Source organism: Ipomoea nil, unplaced genomic scaffold (assembly GCF_001879475.1).
Source record: "Ipomoea nil cultivar Tokyo-kokei standard unplaced genomic scaffold, Asagao_1.1 scaffold1407, whole genome shotgun sequence".
In the NCBI taxonomy this organism is placed as follows: Eukaryota; Viridiplantae; Streptophyta; class Magnoliopsida; order Solanales; family Convolvulaceae; genus Ipomoea; species Ipomoea nil.
The window spans coordinates 734,040-750,029 of NW_017617835.1; the positions used below are offsets into that span (position 1 = coordinate 734,040).

The 15,990-nt window shown below is 42.6% G+C and overlaps 1 protein-coding gene across 1 annotated transcript; it reads left to right on the forward strand.

The window, feature by feature from the left end:
• The first annotated feature begins 9,388 nt into the window (after positions 1–9,388).
• On the forward strand, positions 9,389–11,401 carry LOC109186207. The gene is made up of 4 exons (XM_019336141.1): positions 9,389–9,875; positions 9,973–10,099; positions 10,347–10,455; positions 10,613–11,401. The coding sequence occupies exons 1-4, from the start codon at positions 9,389–9,391 to the stop codon at positions 11,399–11,401; spliced, it is 1,512 nt and encodes a 503-aa protein (XP_019191686.1).
• The last annotated feature ends 4,589 nt before the right edge of the window (positions 11,402–15,990 follow it).

Sequence of the window (15,990 nt, forward strand, 5' to 3'; positions counted from 1 at the left end):
CCCTTTTGTAGCCATAAAATATATATAATTTTTTTTTTAATTCTTTTATTCATATTTTCCCTTTTTTTTAATTTTTTATTTTATCTTCTTGGCTACGAGACTTTTTCTTCTTTTTAAAGGACTTAGGGATTTTTCATTTTGTAGGAGAGATAGAAAGTCAGAGAGGCAGAAAACCAGTAGCAAAAACATCCATAAAAACTTTTATTTATCTCCTTCGTGGGGAGAAGGAGAGAGAGAGAGAGTTAACAACACACTTCTTCAACAGGCAGAGAAACTAGTGCTCATGCAATCATCTGATTCATAGTCTATCCCATAGCCTCCGGGCGGTGAAGGTGCATATCCAGGTCCAGAGTCATCACTGGACTCGCTTTCCTCAAACATCGACCCGTTAGAGCTTGAAGATGAGTAGGTTTGATTGAAAAACCTAGTAAAGTCCACTGGAGGACGGATGAACGGGTTGAGTGGCATCTGCTGAGGAGGCGGTGGAGGAGGAGGGACTTCTTCTGGCAGTGGTGCAAGAACAGGCAGACTTGGTGGAAAATTCGGGAGAGGCTCTGGAGGAGGAGGAGGTTGATAGAGCCCATCAAAACCGAAACCAGGAGGAGGTAGAACCGGTCCAAAAGTCAGTTGTTTTAAATACAGGAGATATTCTGAATTGCTCATATTCAGAATCTCAGCATACATATCCTGTTGAACAACTGGTGAGAACTTCATGAATGGAGGCTCAGACCCTTCCACTCGGTCTTGTTCTGCCAATGGTTTCTTGGCACCATCATCTTCTTCATAGATAAAACCTAGTTCACGCGGTGGTGATTCTGCAACTGCTTGAATTTGTGGTGACTCGTTTTCTTGCTCCTTTTCTTCAGATATCAACACCAGAGGGTTGCTTGGTGTTTCTCCGGCCTTCTTACGTCCGTCCGTGCGTGTTGCCTTTCGCGGTTGGTTGAGAACTTTCTCCCAAGTTCTCGGACTTTGCTTCCTCATCTCGTTCTCTTGTGACTCGCTGGACACCATCTTGCACCTGCAAAAATTCAAACAACAAAATCTTCCACAGCAGGTTTGTCTCGACTGTCTCCCAATATATAGGGCGGTCAGTGAGACTATCGGTTCACTTGCCGATGGAGAGTTAATACTCCTTGCCGTCGTTTAGAGTTTACGGATGTGATGGATAGCGGCAAGACTTTTCATTGGCCGAGATGGCGGTGGATGGGAAGAGATTTGATGGGCAACAGTTTAGAGGGGTGAGTTTAAAAAGGGGTTAGGCTTTAATTGCTCTGTGGGAGACGATTGAAATCATTAAGCCGAGAGAAGGTATGGGGTGCCGATTTGAGAGAGAGAGTAGATCAGTTTGGAAAGATTTGATCTAGGAGAGGTTTATGGGGGGAGGTTTTAGGTTGGGTGGAGGTTTAGAAAGAGTAGGAGTTTATGGGTGGAGGTTTGATACCCAATTAAACTCTGATTTTCCTCCTTTATCTCCTGATTTCCTTCTCAAAAACGTGTACCACAGATACAAACATACTCAAACATCTCGTTAGTAGCAAAAATTACTCCACAAATAATTAACACACATACCAAAATATTAAACACATATACACGGCATTCCTAATTAAAAACAAACATATTTTGGAAATTAACACAATTAAAACACATATTCCTAATTTATAATTAGAAACAACTTTATATAAATTAAACATGCAAAATTAGATTCTAAAAATTTTAGAAACTAACAAAAAGCATTCGGCATTTTAACACATTATATCATATACATGTACGAAATACACATAAAACATATTAAATCACATTAGGCACATATAAAATAAACGAACACGGTAAATCATTTTTAGAGCAAATTGTTCATGCAAAAAGGTTAGTTAATTTACAGAAACATGAACACATGCTTAAAAACTGATTAACACATTAAAACATGCAATTTAAAACAAATTAACAAATAAATCACGAATTGCACATTTTATCAAATAAATTTTGCATGGCATATGATCTCACGTTAAATAACACATGCAAATACACAAATAGGTTCCTAACACATATTGCAATTTTATCACATAAAAATTTCGAATAAAACATGCATATAAACACATAAAATAATTTATTTACGTAAAACAATTTATTTTGAGCACAAGTATCAATTTAAATTGAGAAATTAAGATCAGTGATACTTAGCTCATTTCGATCATCCCCAACTCGTGCCTTAAGGTTGAAAATCTCGTTTCGCATAAAGGCTTCATGAGAATATGAGCAACTTGGTTCTCCGTAGGGATATATTCGATCTTCAGATTTTTCTTTTCAACGTGATCCCTTATGAAATGGTGTCGAATGTCGATATGTTTGGTTCTTGAGTGAAGCACCGGATTGTGAGTGATAGCGATTGCACTAGTATTATAACAATAAATACTAACGTCATCACAATTAACTCCGTAATCCTTCAATTGTTGCTTCATCCACAAAATTTGTGCACAACAACTTCCTGCAGCAATATATTCGGCCTCGGCGGTACTAGTTGCGATGGAATTTTGCTTTTTGCTGAACCAAGAAACAAGCCTTCCCCCCAAGAACTGGCATGTCCTAGAAGTGCTTTTTCTGTCTATTTTGCAACCTGCAAAATCCGCATCTGAAAAACCCGTTAGTGTAAAATCTGTACCTTTTGGATACCACAATCCAACATTGATTGTGCCTTTCAGATATCGTATGATCTTCTTCGTTGCGGTGAGGTGGCTTTCTTTAGGATTTGCTTGGAATCTTGCACACACTCCCACAGCATAAGAAATGTCCGGCCTGCTTGCAGTAAGATATAGAAGAGAACCAATCATTCCTCTATATTTTGTTTGATCGACATCCTTTCCATCTTCATCTTTGTCTAGCCTTGTTGATGTGCTCATTGGAATTTTGATCGATGGTTTTCCTTCAAGGCCAAACTTCTTTATCAAGTCGCGAGTGTACTTTGCTTGATTGATGAATACTCCTTCTTTCAGTTGTTTGACTTGTAAGCCCAAGAAGTAATTTAATTCACCCATCATGCTCATTTCGAATTTATTCTGCATAAGCTTCGAAAATTTCTCACACAAAGAATTGTTAGTGCTTCCAAAAATAATATCATCAACATAAATTTGCACTAATAAAATATGATCACCATCTTGAATTCTAAATAATGTTTTGTCAACAAGGCCTTTGGTGAATCCACAGCTTATCAAGAACATTGACAAAGTATCATACCAAGCTCTAGGTGCTTGTTTCAACCCATACAATGCCTTTTTAAGTTTGTAGACTTTATCACCTTCGCCTTTTACCTCAAAACCTGGGGGTTGTTCGACATAAACTTCTTCTTCGAGTAGACCATTTAAGAATGCGCTTTTCACGTCTATTTGATAAACAGTGAAATCTTTGTGTGCGGCGTAGGCTAGGAAAATTCTGATTGCTTCAAGTCGGGCCACCGGTGCAAAGGTTTCATCAAAATATATTCCTTCTTCTTGCGAGTATCCTTTTGCAACGAGCCTTGCTTTATTCCTAACAATCACGCCTTCTTCGTTTGCTTTGTTCCGGAAGACCCATTTGGTTCCTACAACGTTGTGGTTCCCCGGTCTTGGAACAAGTTCCCAAACATCATTTCTTTTAAATTGATCGAGCTCTTCTTGCATAGCATTTATCCAATCCGGATCATTAAGAGCTTCGTGCACTTCTTTCGGTTCAATTTGAGATAGGTAACACGTGAACAATGCTTCCATGGTAGATGATCTTGTTTTCATGCCTTCATGGATATTCCCAATAATTAATTCTAGAAGGTGATTTTTGAGCCATCTTAAATCTGGTTGAAATGGGTGCATGGTACTGGGTGGATCCATTTGTTGTGAATTTGCAGTGTTGGTTCGAATTTCATCAATTAAATTGTCTTGAAATTGATTACCAACATCACATCCAATTTGATCATTAATTGGATCACCAACTTGTACTGCATCCTCATTCCCACGTGAGGCATCACTCCCAAAATTATTATTTAAAGAATTTCCAACTTCTTCTGGGTGAGGGATGGGATTTTCTAGAGAATTAATTTCCAACTCATCCATTCCCTGCAAAACATCATCTTCACACGTATCATTAGTATCACAAAAATCAATATGACACTTGTTACCATTTTGTGCAATTTCTTCGTCCAGTGCATCATTCTTGATCTGTGATTTTTCATCAAATACCACGTGTATGGATTCTTCAACCACCATTGATCTTTTATTCAGAACTCTGTACGCCTTGCTGGTAGCTGAATATCCTAGAAAAATTCCTTCATCTGCACGCTCATCAAAAGCTTTTAGATGCAATTTATCATTAATATGAATAAAACATTTGCATCCAAATATATGAAAATAACCAATATTTGGTTTTCTCCCTTTATATAGCTCATATTGCGTCTTCTTGTACTGCTTATGGATCATGCTTCGATTTTGCGTGTAGCAAGCAGTGTTGATAGCTTCCGCCCAATAGCGTTTCGGGAGACCGGCAGCACTAATCATCACTCGTGCGGCTTCTTTGAGCGTCCGGTTTCTTCTTTCGGCAACACCGTTTTGTTGCGGTGTTCTTGCGGCAGATAATTGATGAGAAATTCCATGTGAATTGCAAAAAGCTTGTATAACTCCATTTACTAACTCGGTTCCGCGATCCGTTCGTATTTTTGATATTTGCAATTCTTTCTCATTTTGTAGTTGCTTCAACAGCTTCGGTAGAACTTGCTCAACTTCATTTTTCTTCTTGATGAACACGGTCCAAGTGTACCTGGAAAAATCATCAACAACAACGAGAGTATATTTCTTACCACTTACACTTATTGGATCAACCGGTCCAAATAAGTTCATATGTAGCAAGCTTATCGGTCTTGACGTTGACTCGTGTGTCTTTGATTTGAATGACGATTTGATTTGCTTTCCGCGTTGGCATGCGTCACACACTTGGTCCTTCTTGAAGATAATATCTGGCAAGCCTTCAACTAGATTCTTCTTTGCAAGTTGATTGATAGTCTTGAAGTTTAAGTGGTTGAGCTTTCTGTGCCATTCCCAATTAGCTTCATTCGAATTTCTGGCCATTAAGCACACTGAATCTTTGCTTGTTCTCCAATCCACAATATACATATTCTTTCGCCGTTTTCCAGATAAAATAATCTCATTTGTGAGCTCATTTTTTATTAGGCAATTATCTTTAGAAAATTCTACAAGATAGCCTTTATCACAAAATTGACTAGTTCTCAACAAATTAAATTTTAATCCTTCAACGAAAGAAACATCTTCAATCTTCAAACCATTTTTCTTGATCGTGCCAACTCCTTTTGTAATTCCATAATTTTGATTTCCACCGAAAATAACTTTTGGTCCATCGATTTCTTTGAAATTCACTAGATATGATTTATTTCTAGTCATGTGGCGTGAGCAACCACTATCAATGTACCAAACATCCTGCAAAAAAGATTAATTAACTTTAGGTACCCATATTATATAAGTCTTTAAAAGTTTAAAAATTTTGGGGTGTTACATTAACATAACTCCACCACCTCAATGCTGGCTACTCGCAGCTCTGTCGGCATGTTGCTCCCACCATTCTCCCGTATCTTTTCCCGAGGTTGGGATTCCATCGACTTCTCCCACTGTGCACTTGACCAGGAAGTCAGTCAACGTTTGCCCCTTGATCGAAGGGCGGGGTTGGTACTCAATTCCATATTGGGTCAATTCCACGGCCCACTTGACGAGTCGTCCTTAGGACGTGGGGTTACGTAGCACGCCTCCCAAGGGTTGATCAGTTAAGACCCAGACAGTGTGTGCCTGAAAGTAAGGTGTCAACTTCCGCACTCTGACCACTAGTGCATACACCACCTTTTCTAGGGGTGTATAGCGAGTCTCGGCCGATTTCAAGGATCGGCTGACGTAATAAACCAGATGCTGAGCCCGCTCTTCTTCCCGAATGAGCACTGAACTGACAGCCTTAGATGATACCGCTAAGTACAGATACAGGGGTTCGCCGACCTGCGGAGTATAAAATACAGGTGTAACACCCCGTGTTACGGCCTTCAATCCCGGATTAATTATTTAATTAATCCCGTTAATAATAATTAAATATGATTTAATTTGGTAGGTTTCCCTTTAAATAATTAATAAGGCCCACCATGAATCGTGGACCCTTGCCTAAACTAGAGTTTAAGCCTATTAGGAATAAAGAAAGTAAACCTTTTACTAGTCAGATTCTAACTAGGAATCCTAGACCTAGTTATCTATTAAGAATAAAGGAAGTAGGCATTTTACCATTCAGATTATGATTCTTTTTAATTAATTAATTAATATGGTCCACTATGGACCATGGACCCTTATCCCTAAAACAAGTCCTTAGTCTTATAAGGAATAGAATTAAGTAAGCCCATAGTATTTAGACCCCAATTAGGACTGTACTCTTAGGAATATATATATATATATATATATATATATATATATATATATATATATATATATATATATATAGGGTCATAGGAGGCACCTAGATCTTACACCACAATAATCTCTCACCACACGAAGAGTTCCAAGAATTCCCTTAGGAGAAATCAAGAAAGAAGAAAGCTTAGAGAAAGACCCTTCATAGCCAAGGAAATTAATTAAGGCTAAGAAGTAACCCATGTCTCAACAAAACCTATTTTCTTAGCTATGATCTCCCTCTTAGGCATCCCTCTATATTCTTGTGTCTTGATGAATCGTTTATGATGTTGATGATGTGATCTTGATAATTGGTGATATGATTTTATGTGGGATCTTGATAATCTTGATGATGATAAGTGATTCTTGATGATTGTGTGATATTCTTGATGAATCTTAATGTTTCTTGATATTAAAAGATGAGTTATGTTCTTGATGATTTAAATATGATTAGAGCCCTAGGATGTATCGTGAAATTCGTATTGTGTTATTCTTGATGTATTGGGTGGGAATTCGCATGCTCTGGTGTTGTTGTTGGTTTAGAAATTACTATAGGATACGTGCCATATGATTATTGATTTTGATCCGTTAATTGTCCACAAAGGATCCCGGAGCGTTTATTGTGAAAAAGAGTCCGTGGGGGGTACGGGACCCGCCACCTACCCGCGGCCGGAATTAACGCCGCCGGCAGCAGGCAGGCGACTGCCCGCCGGGCACCCGCTGCCCGGAGACTTGTCGCCGACGGGTGACCCTTCACCCACCAGCTATCCGCTGGAAATTATCCCACCCCGGGATCCCGGCTTCCCCATTTGATGTTCCCCGACCCCTGTGGCGTCCCAACGGACTCCGTCTATCGTGCCTATGTCTAGTTGATGTTTCGGGTACCATTCGTAGGTTAAATGAGTCATATATATCGCATGCTAGTTGAATCGGTATCCCGTTGGCCTAGGTGAAAGAAGTATGAACCCCTTAGGATTATTCCTAGTGTGTGGATGACCACGCATAGGTTTCGTTATACGATTTCTCCCCCTTCTCAATGTGTCAATGTGGGTTGCATGTGCTTGCTATGTGTTACGTGCACATGATACCCCAATTTCGTTGCAATCAAATTGGTTATTCCTGAGCTGCGGTTCAGAAGCTGGCTGCGGTCAGATTTACACTCTCGGGCTGCGGTCCACCGTTTGGTTGCGATCAAACGTTTTACATGAGCTGCGGTTTATATTCCTGGCTGCGGTCAGATGACTACTCTTGGGCTGCGGTCCACTGTTTGGTTGCGATCAAACATTATGATGAGCTACTGTTCATCGGTCGGTTGCGATCGACCCCTTCGTGTTGCGATGCGAGGCAGGGTGCTGCGGGGCCATGTCAGAGCTATATGCGCTGACCCTCATGTATGGGCATGCGATTGGTCCTGTGGCGCCATCATAGTGTGCTTGTGTGAGGAGATACAGATTGATTGGTGTTATGAATGATATGAAGTGAAATTGTGACTATAGGATATATGCTAGTATCTATATATGTTTGGTTATAACAGTTGGTTGTGCTTATCCCTATCTGTCGAGTCTATTCCCTGTTTTAAAGCTAGAGTCTCCTAGGATATATCTTCATGCTTCAAAATGGATTCTTCTTATATCTATATATATATATGTCTATATGTATTGTATTTCAACGTGTTAGAGTGGGTTACCAGCATCTCTCGCTGAACAGATATATTTGACTTTCAGGCACAGATGAGTAGACACTTGAGCGCGCTAGAGATCCGGAGCGTAGAGTAGATAGTTTCCCTTTCGGCTCGCGTGCCATGCTTATGTATTGATATTATTGAGGATTCTAGTTAGTAAACCTGTGCACCTGAGTTCTCTAGCTTAGGTGTGGCATAGCACCCCGTACTCTTATGTTATGTTTTGGGATTTAATGAGAATTTACCTTTATTATATAAGCTTCAAAAGTCTGAAAATTTCAGGGTGTTACAACAGGAGGCGTCGAGAGGTACCTCTTCAGCTCTTCGAAAGACTCTTGACACTCGGAGGTCCATGTGAAGCCTCTTGTCTGCCAACCTGCTTAGGAACCGACTTAAAGCGGCCAGTCGGCCGGTCAACCTTTGAAGATCTTTTATGGTGCTGGGAAGTTGCATGTCCATGATGGCTTGGACTTCTCGGGGTTCGACTCAATGCCCCATTTGGTCACCATGTAGCCCCGAAATTTCCCTCCTTGCACGGCAAAGACGCATTTTTTAGGGTTGAGCAACGTGCTCACCTCCTTGTAGGTTGTATTTAAGAATTATTTGGAAGCACTCGGATGTGGCCGGTAGCCAGCAACGTGCTCACCTCCTTCTTCACGAATTCTCTTCGGTCGTTGGCTAAATATCGCTTTTTCTGAATCACGAGCCGATGGCCGGGGTCTACCGCGAGTCAGTGAGAAATGATAAAACGGTCCACACCCAGCATGTCCTCTGGCCCCCAGGCGGTTCTCACGGAGCACACGTATAACTTCTGCTCGTATATCCTCCCGGAGGCCGACTCCGATTCTTACCCGCCTCTCTAGTCGGGCAAGGTCGATCTCCACTTCTTCTAATTCCACGGCCAGTTCAGGGCGAGCCGGCATTACTTTCTTTGCGGGCCGCTCAGTGATCTCATGCACTTGCATTTCTCGTTTTCCCATTCCCCGGCATGCCTGTTAGTAGCACTCGCGGGCGACTCTTCGGTCGCAACGTACCGTGCCCACTCCTGTCGACGTGCGGAATTTTAGACACAGATGCTCGACTGAGATCAGTGCTCCCAGGTCCTCCAGCCCGGGTCGTCCGAGAATGGCGTTGTGGGAGCAGGCTAAATCGACAACGATGAATTTCATATCCAGGTTTTGTATGTCGAGATAACTGCCGATCTCAACCTGCATGGTAATGGACCCCTCTGCCTCGATCGAATCCCCTATATATGAAGATCTCCCATCTATTCTTCGCTGATGATAGCCTTGTGTTCTTTAAAGCTACAGTTGAGGAAGCCATGGTGGTTAAGAACTGTCTGCTTGAGTATGAACGTATGTCGGGTCAAGCAGTGAATTTCTCCAAATCATGCATTATCTTTAGTAGGAATGTGGGAGTGCAAAATGGCAATGCAGTAGCGGCTACCTTTGGAATGCACAGATCCGATTCTTCGGGTAAATATTTGGGGTTGCCGCTTGGTATTGGGAGAAACAAGAAAGAGGTTTTTCGCTATATTGAGACTAAGTTGCAGCAACGCTTCCGGGGATGGAATAACAAAATTCTCTCAAGAGCAGGTAAGGAGGTTCTGCTTAAAAGTATTGCTCGATCTTTCCCTACTTATACTATGAGTATGTATTATCTTCCTATTACCTTTTGTGAATCTTTGGAAAGGCTCATGAATCGGTTCTGGTGGAACGCGAAAGGTGCTGGAAGGAAAGGTATGCATTGGCTCTCATGGTCACGCATGTGTATGCCAAAACGTTATGGAGGTCTCGGATTTAAATGTCTGCATGAGTTTAATGTGGCCCTCCTTAGCAAAACAGGGATGGAGAATTTTATCGCAGCCTGATTCAATTGTGGCAAAAATTTTCAAGACCAGATACTTCCCGAGAAGCTCTTTTCTTGAGGCAAATATAGGGGCCAATCCAAGCTATTGTTCGCGGTCAATCTTGGCGGGGCAGGCGATCCTAAAATAGGGTTCCTTTCGCCGCATTGGCAATGGTCGGCAGGCGCGTATATGGGGAGACCCTTGGATGCCGGATGTCGAAAACCCATATCCTCTTACTTCAAGATCAGAACATCATGGTTCGGCGATGGTTTCCGCCCTTATTGATTCGGTCAGTGCTAGTTGGGATATTCCGTTACTCAATGAATTATTTTGTGCTAGAGATGTCGATTTAATTGTGCAGCTGCCAGTTTCGCCTGAGTATGAGGGTAAATGGTGTTGGCGTGGTGATCTGCGTGGCATATTTTCGGTTAAGCAAGGCTATCGTTTACCAATGGGGAACACAGATAATGGTAACTCGTCATTTACAGCTTGGGGTCCATATGGTCACTTCGGATTCCTCCCAAGTTCCTCAATTTTTTATGGCGGTGTGGACGGGCAATTCTTCCGGTACGAACTAATCTAACCAGTCGTGGTATCCCTATTGATCATACGTGCCCTTTATGTCAGTTATACCCTGAAACTGTGTTGCATCTTATGAGAGATTGCCCTTACACTCGTGATTTGTGGAATGATGTACCGCCCATTATAACTAGCGCCAATTCTGATTCACTGGAAGAATGGTTGGCTGGTTGGCTAGGAGCTAAGGACACTGAAGTTAAGCATGTTTTTGTAGCTCGTTGCTGGACGGTGTGGAAGGCTAGGAATGATTTTGTTTGGAGTCACGTTCCATGGTCTCTGGAAGGGGTGATGGCGCAGGTTAATAATCTTTTGGAAAGTTGGCAGACTACCAACTCCAGCACCACTCATGTGCATGTGAATGGACCGACAATTGTGGATAATGGTGTCACGCCTCAAGCCTTATACTTCATTAATGTAGATGCTACTATCTTCGCTGAAAGGAATGAGGGTGGGGTGGCAGCGGTGGTTCACGATAGGCAGGGGACATTTATAGCGGGTCGGAATAAAACGGTACGATGTCTTCAAGATCCACACCTTGCGGAGGCGATGGGTATAAAAGAGGCGTTATCCTGTGCAATGGAGTGCGGGTGGCGAAATCTGGTGATCTTGTCAGATTGTCAGTTGGTTTGTTCTTCCTTGAGGTCCTCGGCTCTTTATAACTCTTATGTGGGTTGTGTCCTCAATGATTGCTTTAGTCTAAAACGGCAGTTTGATTATGTGTCGTTTCGTTTTATCTATAGATCAGCGAATAAGATTGCTCATGTGTTGGCACGTGATGCTTCTTCACTGTCTGGTCCTCGTAGTTGGTTTTCAGATTATCCTTTATGTATTCAGTAGTTGATTTCTCATAATTAATATATTCGATGTTTTCCTTCCAAAAAAAATAAAATATATTGTACCTTCCACAAGATTTTTCTCATTCTTTCAGTTACGTTCTTAATTTTTTTTTTAAAATAAAGATACATTTGCCAGTCCCGTTTTTAATTTTTTTTTCAAATACAGATATTTCTCAAATTACATATTGTCCCTCCCACGAGATTTTTCTCATTCTTTAAGTTACATTCAGAAATTTCATTTTTCAAATAACGATATTTTTTTTTTCAAATAAAGATACTTTATTCAATTATGTTCTTATAATTCTTATAGTTGAAGTAGCTTGGTGGACAAAAGTTTACTTTTTGCACAAGAGGTTAAGGGTTCAAAACTCAACTTGAACATCCACATTTCTTTTTGTTTCATAACAAGTACTACGTAGTACTTAAGAATTATCTGTAGCCGTGTTGGTAATGCTAATAATATTTAATGCGCTTTTGTGGTTTTAATTAATTTTGACATCTTCATGGTTTGGATTTATTCATTAATTATTTATGGGTATGGATGGTTGGAGTAGCTTGTGTGGCTCTCATTCAATCATGCTATATAATGACATTAGTCCTCCTATTTTAGTGATAAAATTCTAATACGTCTATGGAAGACAAAGACGGTGATGGTGAATCGAAATCCCAAGGGTCGTTATATCATAGACTGCGGTGTACATATGCACCACGGTAAAAAATGGCGCCGTTTCTTTAAGTTAAGAAACGGCCCGCCGTTATAGTTAACGGAGTCCGCTTATTTGGTGTATTAAACACCAACTGACACTACAATATATCTAAACCGAGACTGCATTACTATCAAAATGATACTGTAGTTATAGTGAAATGAAACTGTAGTGTATATAAAATGAAACTGAATAACATTTCACATATTTAAGTGTATATTGTACAATGGAGCTGTAATTATATCAAAATGATCATGTAGTTGTGTTTTAATGAAACTATAGTGTATATAAAATAAAATTAAATAACATTTTCACATATTTGAGTCTATAAATATCGAATGAAACTATAGTTATATCGAAATGAAACTGTAGTTGTGTTGAACTGAAACTGCAGTATATACAAAATGACACTGAATAACAGGGTTACTTTTTGCGAAAGGGTGCGAAACGGCGGAAATCAAACACCGTTTCTTTTCATTTAACAAAAGGACGCACGGTGCATGATATAATTTGCCAAATCCCAACGGCCAGGCCAGGAATTTTGCAAGGGCAGGCTGGGCCCTTGCTCAGGGCCCACTCTTGGAAGGGGCCCACCATCCTATCTCATTACCTCTTATATATATTATATAGAATTTTCAACATATAGTTATGTGATATACATTTATGATCATAAATTCTAAGTTGGCTAATATGGTAAGATTTCTGGTTTGAATGCTCCTGGGGCAAGGGATCAAATCCCCTTACATGAACCCTGAACCCCGGGGAAGCACTAGTTGTTATCACTGTGCGACCAAGACGCCCGCATGCCTTCCTTCTGAATGAGCTCTTCCATTCCGAACCCCAAGGAAGCACTAGTTATTGTCATTGTGCGACCAAGACGCCCGCATGCTTTCCTTCTCAATGAGCTCTTCCAAGAGGTTACAACATCCACACTTTCCTTTTGTTCGCGAGTGATATTGCGAAGCGTCACTTTCCAATCTCTTTGAAGCCACCATTTAATCCCATCAATGTGATCGCATGTAGGGCCTCTCAACTCAGTATTGCCAGTTAGCCAGTTGAGGACTCTCCCCGCATCGGATTGAATCCCGACATCTCTTATCCCCATCTTCCACGTCCAAGCAAGGCCTTTCGCAATGACCTCAGCTTCAACAATGGTTGCATCCTTGTGTATCGATTTGCCGTAGAAATCGCCCATCCACTTGGAATAATACATCCTTGTGTATCTCATCACTGTTGAGAATTTGCAGCCATGTTTGCAATTAGATTTCTTGCAGCCTCTGATGTCTTGTCAACTAAAGCACCTCCACTCGCAACATCAATCTTGCTGCGTTTTAACGAATACACGGGGCTAACCTTTTACTGGTAGTACGTTTTTAAACGTATCACATTCCAGATCCGATCAATAGGCTCCCCTTCTAAGGTTTCCAACTTGTTGGTGCCTGCTTGAATTACGGCAGCTCTCCGTAGGGTCCCTCCTACTTGACTGCGAACTTTCCCCCTTCAGTGGGTCAGCTAGCCTGTCGATCACGCAAAAAAAGGTCCCCGACTTGGTTTAAAGCTCGGGGTCGGATTCGCTTGTCATGATACCTCTTGACAGCCTGCTTGTATTCCACCATGTGAGCGTGAGATGCTTCCCTTCGCTCTTCCAGGAAATTCTTCTCGATCCTAAGGCTTTCCTCGTTTCCTTCATCGGTGTAATGGCGAACCCTATGAGTGGGCTCGAAGACCTCTATGGGCACCTTCGCTTCAGAGCCGTATGCTAACGAGAACGGGCTTTCGCCAGTAGCTCGCCTCTGGGTGGTGCAATACGCCCACAAGACGTGGTCCAACTCATCATCCCAGTTACCTCCCACGTCTTCTAACTTTTTACGAATACCGTCCACAATGGTGCGGTTCACGTTCTCGACCTGTCCGTTGGCTTGAGGATAAGCAACCGACACCTTGGTATGTCAAATGCTGTGTCGTTGACAGAAATCCGCGAAGGGTTGACAATCAAACTGTCGACCATTGTCACTGACTAAGTGCTCGGGCAATCCAAAACGACATATCACTTTCTTCCATAAGAAGCGCCGACACTAATACTTAGTGATGCTTACGAGAGGCTCAGCCTCCACCCACTTGGTGAAGTAATCGATGGCCAACACGCAGAACTTAAAACGCCCCGGGGCGACCGGCGGAGGGCCTAGCAGGTCGACTCCCCATTTAGCGAACGGAATGGCAATTGCGACTGGAGTGTAGAAGGTGGCTGGTCGAGTGTCCTTCCGTGCGAACGACTAACACACAGTGCACTTTGCTATCCAGTCGACGCAGTCTCTCATCATGGTAGCCCAATAATAACCTTGGACAATTAACATACGTGCAAGGGTCTGAGCACCCTGATGCGCCACGCATATCCCACGATGGGCCTCGTCTATTATTCTCTCCGCCTCCGGTCGGAGCAGGCACATGAGGAGGGGGCCTCCAAATGACCTTTTGTACAGCTGCCCATCTACGATCTCAAAGGAAGGGGCTTGTCTCTGGACTCGGGCTGCGACCGTGGGGTCATCAGAAAACTTTCCCTCTTCTTTGTAACGCCGGATGTTTTCGATCCAGAACATTTCTAGATTCTTAGCGCGATTCCAGTCCGGGATTGTTACCTGCTAAACTTCTTTACCGGGCTCTTCGATGCTGGGTCAGTTCCTCCCTTTGACAGATTCTTAGGAGATGATCCGACACTCCTACCTAGGCGATCTTCGACAAAATGTCGGCTTTCGTGTTCTCGGCCCGCGAGATATGTTCTATCTCGTATGCGGAAAACCGTTTCAGCAACTCCGCAGTCTTCTCTTTGTATTGCACCAGCCGAGTGCTCTTACCTTCACAGGTTTCGGATACCTGTCCAACCACAAGACGCGAGTCCGTCTTAATACGCAGACGATCGACTCCTAAGGACTTGGCGAGCCTGATGCCTCCCAGCATAGCTTCATACTCTGCCTTGTTGTTGGATGCCTGAAATTGATAGCTCAGAGCGTAGAATAGTCGGAATCCTTCCAGAGTGATTAACATAACTCCACCGCCACAATGCTGGCTACTCGCAGCTCCGTCGGCATGTTGCTCCCACCATTCTCCCGTATCTTCTCCCGAAGTTGGGATTCCATCGACTTCTCCCACTTTGCACTCGACCATGAAGTCAGCCAAGGCTTGCCCCTTGATTGAAGGGCGGGGTTGGTACTCAATTCCATATTGGGTCAATTCCACGGCCCACTTGACGAGTCGTCCTGAGGACGTGGGGTTACGTAGCACGCCTCCTAAGGGTTGATCAGTTAAGACCCGGACAGTGTGTGCCTGAAAGTAAGGTGTCAACTTCCGCACTCTGACCACTAGTGCATACACCACCTTTTTCAGGGGTGTATAGCGAGTCTCGGCCGATTTCAAAGATCGGCTGACGTAATAAACCAGATGCTGAACCCACTCTTCTTCCCGAATGAGCACTGAACTGATAGCCTTGGATGATACCGCTAAGTACAGATACAGGGGTTCGCCGACCTGCGGAGTAGATAATACAGGAGGCGTCGAGAGGTACCTCTTCAACTCTTCGAAAGACTCTTGACACTCGGAAGTCCATGTTAAGCCTCTTGTCTGCCAACTTGCTTAGGAACCGACTTAAAGCGGCCAGTCGGCCGGTCAATCTTTGAAGATCTTTTATAGTGCTGGGAAGTTGCATGTCCATGATGGCTTGGACTTTCTCGGGGTTCGACTCAATGCCCCGTTTGGTCACCATGTAGCCCCGAAATTTCCCTCCTTGCACGGCAAAGACGCATTTTTCAGGGTTGAGCCGTAGGTTGTATTTAAGAATTATCTAGAAGCACTCGGATGTGGCCGGTAGCCAGCAACGTGCTCACCTCCTTCT